The following is a 15,647-nucleotide window of genomic DNA, read 5'->3' as shown; positions in this document are numbered from 1 at the left end:
GAGTAGTTCCTAAATTCTTGATCAGTGGGCAGATGTTACTAGAACTGCTTATTGTTTAATCGAGGAACCAATGCTGAATTTGAAGTGATTGAAGAATTAGTATCTGTGAATCACCTGCTTGCAACAAAAACTATAGGCAAGAATATTTTCATAGAAGTTGAGAGAACACAAATTCAGTACATCCTAAAGTGGAATCTGGTTGGTGTATGTTACAAATGTATTATAACTGATGGTGGTGTGTGGAGCAGAAAAAGGCCTACTTGGATGCCTTTCAAACCTTGTGAAAATGTAGTGTTTAATGCCTGTTGTTATCCATTGTATCATCAGTAGTACTTTGCAGAAAATATTTGAATTGATGATGTATTTTAAACTGGTGTGTCAATGGTAAACTTCATTTGCTCTCCTGGACCTAAATATTGACATTTCCGTGGTTTTTTTTTGGTCAGGTATAAAAACTAAATATTCCATCTCGCCCTACTACGTAGCAGTTTGATGGCTTAGCAGTACATTTTTTGAGCTCAGTGCCAAGATTGGATTTTTTCTGAATGAGAAAACTTCCATCAGTTACAATTACTGAGCAAGGAATATTTTTGGAAATTAAGTTTCATGCAGACTTAATAATGTTTAATGAATTTAGCCTAAAAGTATAAGGCAAAACCAATTTTTGTGAAATTTATATTGTAGTAAAGTTGTTTCAGTGACTAGTGATTTTGAGTGGTTTCTTTTACTTTTCATGCCTTGATAGCGTTTGCTGTCAAAAGTTAAAGCAAGAATCTAGACTCATTCTCATACTTGAATATATTTTCTGACTTTTCAAACTGTAGTTCCAGAACTTCAGACATTGATGCAAATACAAAGGAAATTTCCATGTTTCAAATTCATTTAACTGCGCAGTTGAGGAAATTATGCTTTAATTTAGATTGGAAGTTATTAATCTGCAATATAATAACATGTTTATAGGTAAATAAGTGTTAGGAGAAAAATCTACTGGCATTCTGTAAATGTCTTTCAAGCAATGAATATGCTCAGCTCATACTCGTGGATTAATTTTTCAAAAATGAAATACTTAAAATGTCATTATAGATCATCATCATCAGATAAAGATTTATGGTCAGTTTTGAAAACAGGAAACATTCCAAACCCCAATTAAACAAAGTGTAATCTCCCTGCAAAACAGTTGTATTACAAAAAAAAAGGACTCATTACTATTATATCAATGAAAAGTTTGTGAAAATTTGCTTTTTCTCGTTATGTAACTACATAATATACTTGATTTTGCATCTTGGTCCACAAAGCCTAAAGTATTTACTATCTGACTCTTTACCAAAAGTGTTTGCTAACCTCCAGCAGTTTATTGCATTGCTGAGATGAGTAGACTTGTCTGCTCTGTCATAGGCCAAATACATTCTTATGTTATTTTGTACTAAGAAAAATTATATAACTTAGGGAACTAATTATATATATATTCTGATCTTAACTAATTTTATATATAACTAATCTTAACTAATTATATATATAAATGGTATTACTTTAATATTTTTTTTTCTCCTTTTAGGGCAATTCCACATCCTCGTGGTCATGCACATTTGGCAGCACTTGTCAACCATGAATGTAAGCAGTTTCTGACTTTTTTCCAGTAAAGACGTACTTGAAAAAAATATTACTTTTTAAAGTGCAGATGCAGTGTAGTTGAAAGTGAGCTGTTTTGAAAACATATTCATCCAAAGGAAAAAATAAATTTTTAAATTGATTTACTTTAATCTGCATTTGTATTTTGTCATGGCTCAGAGTTGCTGAGGTTAGGGAGGAAAGTCTAGTGTACTTTCTATAACTTTGACACATTTCTGCTAATTTTTAGGGATAATGAAAAGAATATGTTTGCAGTTTATTTCAATTTGCAAATTGAAATATGAATATATAGATACGTATAAAGTATTCAGGTTAGTTTGGTATGATTGTCATAAGACTTAAGTTTTTAAAGTCTGCTTTAGAAGACAAAACAAGTATTGGATTCCACAAAAAATTAGTTTGGGCACATTAAGCAATAGTGTGTATTAAAAATAATCTGATCAGTTTTATTATATGGCTACATGGACATCATTCCAATTCTAACAATACAGCCCTGTTACTATATGATGATTTGGAAAAGGAAAGATGTATATTTTTGGCTTTCATTATTATAGTAATATTTGCTAGACGTTAAATTTTATATAATTACAAAATTTGAGGTGTAGCATTTTGTCCGAATTTATTTTATACATTTAATTTGCATGTGTTTACATTTATTTTTCTCAAAGTAATGTGGCTTAAAATACTGTATTATTATCCTTGTAGATTTTAAGCAGTTTCATTTGAGAATAGATAAGGATGTAAACCAGTCTGTAACATGTAATTTCGAATAATATAATTTCTCTGCTAAGTTGTTTTTATTTTTTGCCTTTTAGCTTACAACTTTTCTCATAGAATAGATCATTTGTCTTTTGGAGAGCTTGTTCCAGCAATTATTAATCCTTTAGATGGAACTGAAAAAATTGCTATAGATCGTAAGTATTTAATATTACTGTTGGATTTTTCATGTAGAAAATTTTGCTTATAACCTGAATATTAATCATTTTTAATGTCTTCCTAACTACTGTGTAAAGATAATCTTTAAGTGGTTGGTGAGTGAGATGTGTGTGGAGAGAATTTGTCCTAGTAGTGGATGAAATTTGAATATTCAAATATGAGCCATAGAACAGAATAAAGAAATTCAAGTTAAAAGATGAAGTAGTTAAAAGGCAGAAGGAGTTCAATATAATCAGTAGAAATAGATGAAAAGTTAATACGTTAATAGGGCATAACTGCACTTTTTTGTATTCACCAAAGAAAGAATAAGAACGAAAGAAAGGTTCAACATTATGAGAAGAATTTTCTTCGTTGTATAATATAGGTTCAAAGTTTTAAAATGCATATGTATCATTTTAGAAACCTCTCTGGAGAATTTTACAAACACCAGAAACCTAGTTATCCTGGAATGGTTTGGTTATTAACATAGAAGGAGTACATCGTAGCACAGATAACCTTTTAAAAATGTTCTTTTAACCTTCTGCTCCATTTAAAGAATCAAATCTATCCAAATATGGAAAGATAATTTTCTTAGTTTTTTAGAAAGTTGTCTGTTTTCATGTTTTCTGCAGGTTTTTGATTGCCTCTTTCTAAAATAGTCATGTTATATACCATGTTCCAGCTATTGGACATTTAAAGGACTTCTGAAGCTTTTTCAGCTAGTAGGAATTCTGTCCTTTGTAAAATTATAATTAAGGATTTAGTTTTTTATTAAGTAGATTTATTAGTATTCTATTTAGATTTATTCATATTCTTTACTTTTTAGCAGTGTTATAATCACATATTAAAGATATTTAGAATTTAGAATACTGATTTACATTCCTGAATATTTTATGTTCATGTGGGAATGTTTCCCTTCAGGAAAGCTGAGTGTACTAAATTTAGAAATGTGTGGATGGAAACATTTTGAGATTTATAAGCTTTAGTTAGTATAATCTAATCTGTAATCTAAGCATATGTTAATTCTCCTCTGAAATGAATTGCATGTTACCTGAGAGATGCTCATTTGGAAACATACTGGTCGATGCTTTGTTTCAAGATGTTAAAATGAACTACAAATTTTTGTACAGAAGCTCTTCTAAATATAAACAAGTTAATTTTCAAAATGCTGTTTTTAAGTGCACTTCTTTATAAATTCAGAGAAACTAAGTGGTATTTAGAGTCATATTCTGAAATGCTGTTAGGTGAGTATCATCAGGTTATTCAAAGCTTTAAAGCAGTTTGTGTACTTTTCTCCTCCATAATATATGTTTCATTCGGCCTCTTTTTCCAAAAAGAAAAACATCACCATTACATATCTGCTGTGTCAGGTACCTATCCCTTTCCTGATGTTCTCCAGAAGTATTGCAGGGGTTACTTAACAATTAACATCTTTAATGCAGTGCAGATTTGGATAAACAAGATAGACGTAGTCCCTGCCCCTCATAGAGCACACATTCATGTAGGGAATTAGATCTTTAGGTAATAAGTGTTAGGGCAAATGGCTCTGAACAAAATAAAGGAGATTGCCTATGATACAAGAAAGGGCATGGAAGAGGCTGTGGTATTTGAAAAAAAACTTGAGTGAAGTGAGTAAGTGAGCCAAGTGATGATCTTTTTGAGAGCATTGCAGGCAGTTTTATTATTAACGAAGCTGACAGAAATAAAACAATCTATATTTGCTGCCACAAACTAGTTAACCTAACTTCATACTCCTCCTACTCTGCCAGCTTCTCAAATGGCAGGGATGGCTCACTTTCCTAATGGTAGAGAGGTGGATATGTATGTCTTAAAGACAGAGCTGTTTAAAAGAGAGAATGCCTATACTATCTAGTTGAGTGGCTTAGCCACACATGATTACTTTCTGCAGATGAATCATTCCTTCCATGAGTGAGAGGGAAGTGGAGAGGAAGGTCAAAGCTTTTATCTTTTATGTACACAGGGGTACAAGCTTCTATTTAAATCTGGGATAATTTTATCTGCTTAAATTTAAAACCATGCTCCCCTTGAGTGAAACCGCCTGGATTCAAGTTCTCACTCTGCCACTTAATAACTTGGACTTTGGCCTGTTTCTTAACATCCTTCTACTTGAGTTGCTTCATCTCTAACAAAAGGATAATAAAAACATTTACTTGCTTATCTAGTTGAACCTATGGATAGATGTATCTAATTATAATTTTTCCAGAGAATTCTCTAGACCTAGAGAATTAACGTGTTTTATATTATGTGAATGGGTAATTGTTGGCAGTTAATTAGTAATTGGCAATATACTGCTATTTAAAACTTGTGTCAAACTTAGAAATGCCTAATGACTACATAAAAATGATCCTTTTGATTACACAGTAACCCCAGGCCATCATTGAGTAGTTTCTTAAGTTTTCTTCCTACTGTGATATCAGTTCCTTGTATTTATTCAAAGGCTAGCTAATTTGATTTTAGTGTAGTGTATATCTTAAGATATTAGTAGAAACTGAAAATGTGTCTTGTGATGGTTATTCTCTTATAATTTTATTTTATTCTTAGTTTCTGTACTGTAAAGAAATGCTGACCAGGCGCAGTGACTCACACCTATAATCCCAGCGCTTTGGGAGGCCGAGGCAGGAGGATCACTTGAACAGGAGGAATTTGAGACCAGCCTGGGCAACACGGCAAAACCGTGTCTCTACTAAAAACGAAAAAAAAAATTAGTTGGGCTTGGTGGTGTGCATTGTAGTCCCAGCTACGCAGGAGGCTGAGGTGGGAAGATTGCTGGAGCCCAGGAAGTCGAGGCTGCAGTAAGCCATGATTGTGCCACTGCACTCCAGCCTGGATGACGGAGCAAGACCCTATCTCAAAAAAAAAAAAAAAAGCTACTTTTTCATATTTGATAAAAGGATAATAATGATTATAAGGAATATTTAACTAAGTCACCAGTTCATTTTTCTTAAACATCTGTGTTGCCCATCTTACGCTTACTGAGAATTTGTTTTACTGAGTATAAATATGTTGCTTTCATTGGTTCTTTCTTTAAAATTTCTTTTTTGTTAGACGTTAAGTTATGTGTAACATTACATTTCAGATTAAATGTTTTTATTTTTTATTTGTTTGAGACAGGTTCTTGCTCTGTCGCCCAGGCTGGAGTGCAGTAGCACAGTCATGGCTCACTGCAGCCTTGACTTCCTGGGCTCATATGATCCTCCTACCTCAGCCTCCTGAATAGCTGGGACCCACAGGTACATACCAGTATGCCCAGCTAATTTTTAAATTTTTTATAGAGACAGGGTCTAGCTATCTTGACCAGACTGGTCTTGAAGTCCCAGACTCAAGCAATCCTCCTTCCTTAGCCTCCCAAAGTGCTGAGATAACAGGTGTGAGCCACCACATCTAGCTAAATTTCAGGTTAAATGTATTTAATAGAAGAATCTATTTGGCAGTAGTTTGTTGCTACTGAATTGATAAGTTTTTTTTTTTTTTTTAAATATTCTAGACAACCAGATGTTCCAGTATTTTATTACAGTTGTGCCAACAAAACTACATACATATAAAATATCAGCAGACACCCATCAATTTTCTGTGACAGAAAGGGTAAGTTGAATCCAACCGGTAAAATAAGTTGGTGATTTCTTTAAAAAGCATTTTAAAGTTTCCTGGCTACAAAATAAGGTGGTGTTTTACTTGCTGTCTTCCCTCATTTAAAAATCTGTGGAAGTTTTGAAATGAATTAACATTTTATTTTAAATCAGTAATATATCAGAAATGAATATTATTATATTCTAAAGCAATAAAAATAGATATTAAAAAATCTGAAATGTTTTCTATTGCATTAAGACTTAAAATTGTTAAATTGTGATGGCCTTAATTATTTTATTCTTAATGTCTTAATTTTGTAATGTGTTTTCTCATAAATTGATATAAGCAGTTCTTGATCTGGCAGCAGATTCTTTGAATTCTATGTTATTTATTTATTAAAAATGTACTACCTTTTCTGGGCATATGTGGTTATCATGGATTAGATAGCAAATTTAGAGGGTTTGCCTTCCTAAATTAATGCTTTGTATTCATCTGATTGTGATGAAGAACATTCCACTAGCTCAGAGTGGTATGGCCACATAAATAAATACTGACAATGATGAGCAAAGGTTTGGAATTGGACAGTTTAATAGATTTCTCATTTACTTTGAGGTCATGTTTTCTTATTTTTCTGTTTGAATGGTGAGTATTCAAACATTTGTATCCAAAAGAATTCTAAGGCAAAATTTAAGTGCTTTAAAATTTTTGCTTTCCTTTATACAGTGTTTTCTTTTACTAGCCTTATAACTCATGATGACCATGCTGTCAGTAATTGTGGAATTTTTTTTGTTCTTATGAGCTTAGGTATTGAAGTTTTTAGGGTTGAAGTGTCGTGTGTCTATAGCTTTTCACTTGGCATGGGGAAAGTACAAGTTCATATAACTGCATATATATGTATAGGTATGTGTGTATATACACTCACAAAGAAACTAGGTAAAGTTTATACAAGAACATATTGTGCTTTTCAACATTTCTTTAAGGAGTAGGGAGATTCCATTTCTCACCTGTAAGATTGGCAAACACCTGAAAGACAATACATACAGTTGACAAGACTTTGGGAAAAATAGGCAAACATGCAGTGCTATGGGGATGCAAAGTGGCATAATCTTTGTGGAAGGTAGTTTAGCAGCACCTGCAAAAGGACATATGCATTTACTCTTTGACTCAGCAATCGCACTTCGAGAAATCTATTCCAAAGATACAGTGGGCAAAAATATAAAAATGTGTGTTTCAGGCTATTCATTACATTGTTATCTGTAATAGTAAAAGGTTGGAAACAACCCAAATGGTACATCTACACACTGGAGGAAGATGCAATTGTTAAAAATCAAATGAGAAAGATCTCTATATACTGTGATACGAAATAGCTCCAGGATATATTTTTAAAATAACAAAACCAAAATATATATATATATAATAGAATCCCAGGGCATTTGATTGTTGAAGGATGTGTTTATAGATAGGGTGACTGAAATAGTTTTTTAACTTAAAAAAGAATGGAGTAACTGGGTTTGGTAAAGTACACAATACGGGGTGGGAGGGAGAGAGCTGACATTAATTAGTCCTGGAACCCAAAGTGAATCATTATTAGTCGTTCATTAGGTAGATGCCCTGATCCCTAAAACAGTTTCTACCCTTATAGGTAGTGACAGTATATTTATAACTCAGCCTGGTATTGAGCATTTTAGAGCTTTAAGACATAGTCACTTTATTGGAAACTTGATCAGTTGGCTTATAAGGTTGTATTGTGCTAGTAACAGGGAGAGGGTTTTGTAATGCCCTACATAAAACTGTTTTAATTTCCCTTGGTAGTAGTTAGCTTCATTATTTGTATTCCTAAAGGTTGCAGTTTAGTTACAGCATGAGGAACATGCCATGTATTTGTAAGCTCTTGAGCTCAGTAGAAAACTTGTATCTAAGGTGATCTTTTTGAGGAAAAAAGAATGATTCTGCTCTTTTGATAGTTTCAAAAGCTAATTGCACAAAGAATACAAAATAATTTGTCTCTGAAGAGCTTAGTCTAGTAGGACAGTTCATAAGGAAATGTGGATGTCCTTCTTTTACAATAGGGCTGCAGGGCTTAATATTGAATGTATGTAAGTAACCAGATGACATGAATTCTGTTTCTTTCTTCCTCCTGTTTCTCCCCTTCCTTTTGCGTCCCTTTTAGGAGCGTATCATTAACCATGCTGCAGGCAGCCATGGAGTCTCTGGGATATTTATGAAATACGATCTCAGTTCTCTTATGGTGACAGTTACTGAGGAGCACATGCCATTCTGGCAGTTTTTTGTAAGACTCTGTGGTATTGTTGGAGGAATCTTTTCAACAACAGGTTAACAACCATTTCCTTTTTGTCTGATTTCTAAAAGTGTTGCTTACACTTAACTTGCTTCTTCTCAAAGGGGCAAGAAGTATAACAGATTTTCATGTTTTGGTATTTAAGTAGCTTTTTCTTTAATTACAAAACTCCAAAATTATATCGACTAACTAGTAAACATAACTAATTTCATTGTATTCAATGATGTATGGTAGATTATATAATGGTGAATTAGAAAGATCCTGGGTATTAACATCAGATTGAACTAGAATTGAATGTAAGTTCTGCCGTTTACTTGGTGGTAGCCTGGAATAGATCACCTACCTTTTTTGAGGTTTTCTAATCAGTAAAAGTAGCAATAATAATATATAATTTGCAAGTGTGCTGTAGAATTAAATATGAAAATGCCTACAAGGCATTTAAGGCATTTTATACAGTATGTAAAATCATATGTTACAGTACTTTGAATTATGCAATACATGAAACTAGATTTGTAATCAGTGATGTGTTTATGATTTTTGTCCTGAATCCTGGAATAATTCGCTAAGATTATTTGTTGAATTGTAATGATGAAAATTGGGAGCTAAGTACAATACAGGAAAAGGAAACAATTCTATTTTCATCTTCAGTCCTTATTCAGTATTAGATGGAGCTGGGTAGTTTATTATACTTAGAATCATGTTTTTAAATGAATGAATAGCTTTTCTTTGGAAATTCTTTGTTAGTACTTCATTTCAATCTATTTAAATTTGTGTTGTTGACATCATTTATTTACCAAAATTGTATTGGTTTGGGAAAACCTTGAAAAGATTGTGTTTAGGCCAGGTTCAGTGGCTCACACCTATAATCCCAACACTTTGGGAGACCAAGGCTGACAGATCAACTTGAGACCAGGAGTTCCAGATCAGCCTGGCCAACATGGCAAAACCCTGTCTCCACTGAAAATACAAAAAATTAGCCAGGCATGGTAGCACATGCCTGTAATCCCAGCTACTTGGGAGGCTGAAGCACAAGAATTGCTTGAGCCGGGCGGTGGAGGTTGCAGTGAGCCAAGATTGTACTACTGCATTCCAGCCTGGGTGATGGAGCGAGACATCTCAAAAAAAAAAATAATAATAAAAGATTGAGATTGATTGTGCTCAGATCATGAATTATGTGGCCTTGTGGTTTTGAAAAGAAATCCATTTGTTTTTAAATCTATCTTGATTATTTTTTAACCATGGAAGTGAATAATGCAAACTGCTTTATTTTCTTCCATAATCTATTCCATTATAGTTATTTATTCCTGAATAACAGTTTAGGAAATAATTAAAAGCATAAACTTATTGTTTATTACAGGCATGTTACATGGAATTGGAAAATTTATAGTTGAAATAATTTGCTGTCGTTTCAGACTTGGATCCTATAAACCTGTCAATTCTGTAAGTGGTATAGTATACATGGTGCTGATCTCTAAATCTTAGAATCATTGTTAAGTCTATGGGCTGGTCATGGTGGCTCACACCTGAAATCTCAAGATTTTGGGAGGCCGAGGCGGGAGGATTGCTTGAGTCCAGGAGTTTGAGACCAGTCAAGGCAACATAGTGAGAGCCCCATTTCTACAAAAGATAGAAAAAATCAGCTAGGCAAGGTGCTGCAAGCCTGTAGTCCCAGCTACGTGGGAGGCTGAGGTGGGAGGATCACTTGAGCCCAGGAAGTTGAGGTTGTAGTGAGCTGTGCTCGCACCCCCGCACTCCAGCCTGGGTGACAGAGCAGACCCTGCCTCAAAAAAGATGGAGAGAGAGAGAATAGTAGCTTTTCGTTCCTGGAAAGGATTGCCCAAAATAAAACCTTGTGTTTAGAGGAAAGAGTATAAGGAATAAAACTAATTCTTTGGTCTTTTTTTCCCTCCTTTTCTCTTTAGGTTCCTTTTGAGGATGGCCACACAGACAACCACTTACCTCTTTTAGAAAATAATACACATTAACACCTCCCGGGTGAAGGAGAAAAACTTTTTGCCTGAGACATAAAACCTTTTTTAATAATAAAATATTGTGCAATATATTCAAAGAAAAGGAAACACAAATAAGCAGAAAACATACTTATTTTAAAAAAGAAAAAAAGGAAAAAAAAACCCAAACTGAAATTCTATATATGTTGTGTCTGTTACAAATGTCCTAGAAGAAATCATGCAGCTAAACAGTGAAGAAACCCAACTGGAGTATTGCTTTGAAGATGACACCTTCTTATATTTTCACAGCAAATGGGTGGTATCAGTATCAGACATTGCTTCTTGGTGATAAAAAGCCTGAAGGAAATAAGTGAAACTACATCTATGGGAAAAAAAAAACATTGAGAAGTGCAAATGTTTGCATCTTTTTGTTTTTAAAAGATATGATGTCAGAATAAAATGTGGAAAACATATGGAAAACCAGTCTAGACTTTAAAGAATTGTGGTCAGGTCACATTTTTAATAATAAAAAAAAAGAAAAACAGGGACTAGTTCCTATGTTATAGCCATATTAATGTTAAGCCATATTAACAAGACCAATTATCCAATAATTTGGTCTTAAAAAGTAACTTCTGTGAACTCTGATTATTGACTTTAACTGTTGAAGATAGATTCTTAGAAGACTAAATTCTCACAGGGGCAGGTATGCAGGTGTTATGTAGCAAAGGTATCATTCACAAATAGTATATAGAATCTTATACAGGGGAAAGAAAGCACTTTTTAAAAAAAAGATGCCAAGTTTTTAATCTAATTATATTATTGGTATATTTTGGGGGACATAGGGTGAGTTATAAAAAAGTCCACTACTGATGGTGGAAATTATCAGTTTGTAAAACATTAAGAGAAAAATAGGATATTTTATGTATGTGGTGAGTGGAGAACAGGGTAACTTTAAATGACAGTGTAAGGCAAATTTTAAGCACCACAAGATGTATCAGATCTGAGAGGTGCCATGTTAAACATTGTCCATTAAACTGTAAACCTGGATTATGAAGTATTTGCATTCAGGGCGTCCTGAATATGATTGAGTCTGTATTAGATTGTGTTCTAACTTTTTTACTATTTAAGGATTGGTTCTAAATCTTCAGATTATAAAAGATTAAAAATAGAGGGAGCTATCACACAGGTACTATTAAAAGCTGTATTTGGAATATGTGTGCCAATATCAGTTTTCCTTTTGTAATACTGAATGACAGTAGAAGAATCATCAACCAATCTCCAAAGTTTAAATCATTTAAGGAAATGGGGAAAGAAAATTCCAGGTAAATAACAAGACTGAAAGATTTGATTTAAAATAGTGGTTTTAGAAAGTAGGATATCACAAGTAACAGTTTTTCAAATGAATTTTTTTCAAGATAAATGTATAAAAACAGGATAACTAAAATGGAGAGAAGGAGAAATAGTGATGGGTCTATTTTGCAGTAAAGTTTATGCAGAATGACATTTTGCAGAAAATAACAGAAGCATCATTAAAATATATATATATCATTAAGAGCCATGAAGTTAACTGATGAAAATAAGTGATACACTTTGAAAGATTTTTGCATCCAGAAAATTCTAAGTAGTGAATGAGCCTTCTCTAGGTTTTGATTTATTTTTCTGAAGATTATTTCCAACAAAGTTTGGCTGTAAACTAACAGAACATCTATCAACAGGAATCTTCATAGGAAAGAGAATTTTAGACTGATCGCTGCTCCTTCAAGTATGCTTGGAAGAAAATTCAATCGAATTTCAGGGCTTTTTCTAAATGGGAGGGAAAACAATATTGATTTAGGATTATTTTCTTTAGGATTAGATCATTTTAAGTATTAAAAAGGATTTTAAGAATTATTTTGATATATATGATTTTTAATTGTTTTCATATTTTCCAAATATCATATTAAAATTTTATCTCCTATGAAAGGAATTTCTTTAAGGCAAAATTCTGCTTTGCCATTGATTTCCATAGGTTAAAGGCTTCCATCTGAAACTCCTCAAATAGAGTCAGATTTTTGGCAGTGGAAGTATTAAAATTCCAACCAGCCCTTTGGATGATGAAGTTTACCTGCATATTAGGATTTGCTAGGAGTTTTTGGCCTCACCAAGTGTTTCTTTTCTATTGCAGAGAGCACTTTACTCACCTACCTATTATGCAACTTTCCCTATGCCTGGAGGTGCCTCCAGAAAGGATACCCTACTTTATTACCCAATTCCCCTTTTTGTTTTAGTATTCATGGCGTCTATATGTTTATATTCCAGACTACATATTTAAAAGTCTGAGACCTCAAATTATATGAAATGGATTTTTTAATACTATGTTTGCATACATTGACCTATAAAGAAGATTAAATATTTAGGGGAATAATTCCCTGCTGCAGTATTTGTACACTCCAGACTACCTCCTAGGAAAAGCTTAACTTAGTATTACAAAATTCCTTTTTTTTTTTTTTTTTTAAGAGATGGGGTTTTGCACTGCTGCCCAGGCTGAAGTGCAGTGGCACGATCATAACTCACTGCATCCCCGAACTCCTGGGTTCAAGCGATCCTCCTCCCTCAATCTGCTGAGTAGGTAGGATGACAGCCCTGCACCAACAACCTGGCCAATTCTTTTTCATTTACATAGATAGTGTTTTGCTGTGTGGCTCAGGCTGGACTCCAACTCCCGGACCCAGTAATCTTCCCACCTTAGTCTCCTGCATTGCTGGGATTATAGGCATGAGCCACTGCACCTGGCACCCAAGTTACTTCTAGTTCTCAAGTTAGATGATTAATATCACACTTTTCTCACATGTTTTATGATAGCATTGAATTTTTATAATTTACTAATCAAGATTTACAGTCTTTAATACAATCTTAATTTTAGAATTTGTAAAGGAATGACTAAGATCTAATTTTTTTTTTTTTTTTTTAAACTGAGTCTTGCTCTGGTCTAGGCTGGAGTGCAGTGGTGCAATCTCAGCTCACTGCAACCTCCGCCTCCTGGGTTCAAGTAATTCTGCCTCAGCCTCTCAGCACCGGTAGCTGGGACTACAGGTGCATACCACCAAGCCCAGCTAATTTTTTTGTATTTTTAGTAGAGACAGGGATTCACTGTGTTAGCCAGGATGGTCTCGATCTCCTGACCTCATGATCCGCCAGCCTTGGCCTCCCAAAGTGCTGGGATTACAGGCATGCGCCACTGCACCCGGACAGATCTAATTTTTTAATAGTGTAAGAGAGATACACTGTGCATTCCATCTATGTCCTGAATAATTCAAGTACCAAAAAGTAATTTAATACGAAACTCCTTGAAAATTCAGAGCTTACACTTGAATTCGAGATGCCTATTTTTGGTTGTTTAAAAGTTACTTAAACCTGAGCCTTAGGACCTTTAAAATCTCAGCATGCCTCTTAACCTAGTACTTTTCCTGTTTTGAGCTCTAGCAAACCTTCAGCAAGCCAAGGTGGTAGGTAGCCCTTTTTCAACACTATCAAATAGAGAGGTCACCAGTTGTTTACTACCTTATGGTAAAATGCCCGGATCAAGATCCATGTATCTGCCCATATTGTGATGATGCAATCAAAGCATAGTTTTTTTCTACTTTCTGAAATATTTATTTGATAAAATCACTTTACATTTAAGAGTAGAAAACAGACTGCCTTGGATTTTTTTTTCAACTATTGAAAATACTGAAATTTTTTTTAGAACTTTTCTTTGTGTGTGTGTCTTGAGAGAAAAGAGAACATAAAATACTTAGTGTTGCAAGCACAAACGTTTGGACTCAATAAATGACAAACTATGAAGCATTTTTTTTGTCTTTTTAATACTAGGAGAAAATGTACCCCCAAATAAGCCTCAGTTCCCATATTTAAACTTCTTTTCTCATAGAAAAGCTATAGGAATTTTAAAATATCACGTTTACATTTGCTTTTCTTCCAGATGGAGCTAAATTTCTATATGATACAGGGTTTATTTTATATTTCTCATATTAAAGATGAAAAAGTGAAAATCGAGTAGTTGACTCGATTTTACATGTATAAATATGTGAACAGTTGAATACAAACAAGATTACAAGCAGTGAAACATTTAAATAGTTTTGGCAACTCCAAATAATATTTTGTGTTTCCCAAAAGGAATTAGGTTAACTTTTCCAAATATAACTCGTTTTATACTATTTTAATAAGGAAAAACTATTAAGGATGAGAAGGCGTGAGATAAAGTATACATTAGTGAAAGCTATATACTAAAGCAGACCTTCAACAATAGCTCATAACTAATAAATACTTTGTATTTTGTTTTCAAACAGTTATGTAAATCAATTTGGTGACTTCTTATACTGTACTGACATTTACTTTCTTTAAGGTGTTTTTCTGGAATTGACTCAAATTGCCATATCACATCTGCTATTCCTTTTGCAGTTCCAGGTTGGAATCCATATTTCAAATAAAGTAGGGACACATCTAAAATATTTGTGTATCAGAAAAGGTGTTTCTGGCTATTTAAACTCAAGTTAAGCATCCTTTGCCACAGTAGTATCTTCACTTTGCAGGGCACTACTGTCTCTCAAACCAGTTCCATTTGAAAACCAGCAATTAGTAGTCTTAGTTAACTAAAAAAATGTTTTAAGTGATCTAGGCAGTGAGCATTTTTCCACACCTTTATGTGGGATTATGAGAATTGTTACTTCTTACTATAGGCGATTGCTTATGTTCCCAGACATTATTAGAACAGCAGTTCTAGAAGAGTAGCCATGTGGAAATTTATAAGTGATTTTTGTAAGCTTTGAAAATTATTGATGTTTTTGGAAACTAGACCGATCTACTTGAATTGTTTATGTTTATTGTAATATAACATGCTATTTGGGCATTATTAGACCAGTCTCTACCTTGAGATACTAAGTTAATTAAATGAGGTGTTAAGTGGAAGTAATGATGTTAGTTGAAAATTGCAAGAAGTGTTTCTGTGAATTGTGTGCCCATTTGCCTCAACCTTTTCTAGTATTAGTTGCCTCAGGCAGTGACTCTTCAACTCTGTAATACTTGATACTGTATCAGGTATCTTGTGGGTAGAGAATATAGGGATTGCCAGAATTTCTTTTGAAACATAGGTACCTTTTCTTTGTACTTTCCATCCTCTTTTTCCCCTACATAGAAGGTTCTTTCCCATTGCTTTGTTTATATTAGGCATTCAAGTAATTGCGAATTGGTCTTGATGTGAAATAGTTATATGCTAGAGATTGCCCTTCATA

The 15,647-nt window shown here is 33.7% G+C and overlaps 1 protein-coding gene across 2 annotated transcripts in view; it reads left to right on the top strand.

Moving 5' to 3' along the window:
• Positions 1 to 10,863, top strand: part of ERGIC2 (ERGIC and golgi 2) — a 40,225-nt gene extending 29,362 nt beyond the window's left edge. For both annotated transcript variants that reach the window (XM_007968056.3, XM_037990225.2), the window contains 6 exons: positions 1,556 to 1,611; positions 2,445 to 2,543; positions 6,050 to 6,147; positions 8,303 to 8,465; positions 9,789 to 9,871; positions 10,354 to 10,863. In XM_007968056.3, coding sequence (XP_007966247.1) covers positions 1,556 to 1,611; positions 2,445 to 2,543; positions 6,050 to 6,147; positions 8,303 to 8,465; positions 9,789 to 9,871; positions 10,354 to 10,416 — 562 coding nt within the window. In that variant the 3' untranslated portion in view covers positions 10,417 to 10,863. The remainder of the gene's footprint in view (positions 1 to 1,555; positions 1,612 to 2,444; positions 2,544 to 6,049; positions 6,148 to 8,302; positions 8,466 to 9,788; positions 9,872 to 10,353) is intronic.
• Positions 10,864 to 15,647: the final 4,784 nt, after the last annotated feature.

Source organism: Chlorocebus sabaeus, chromosome 11 (assembly GCF_047675955.1).
Source record: "Chlorocebus sabaeus isolate Y175 chromosome 11, mChlSab1.0.hap1, whole genome shotgun sequence".
NCBI lineage: Eukaryota > Metazoa > Chordata > Mammalia > Primates > Cercopithecidae > Chlorocebus > Chlorocebus sabaeus.
The sequence above is the reverse complement of the archived record's forward strand: the minus strand, read 5'-3'. Positions and strand labels throughout refer to the sequence as shown.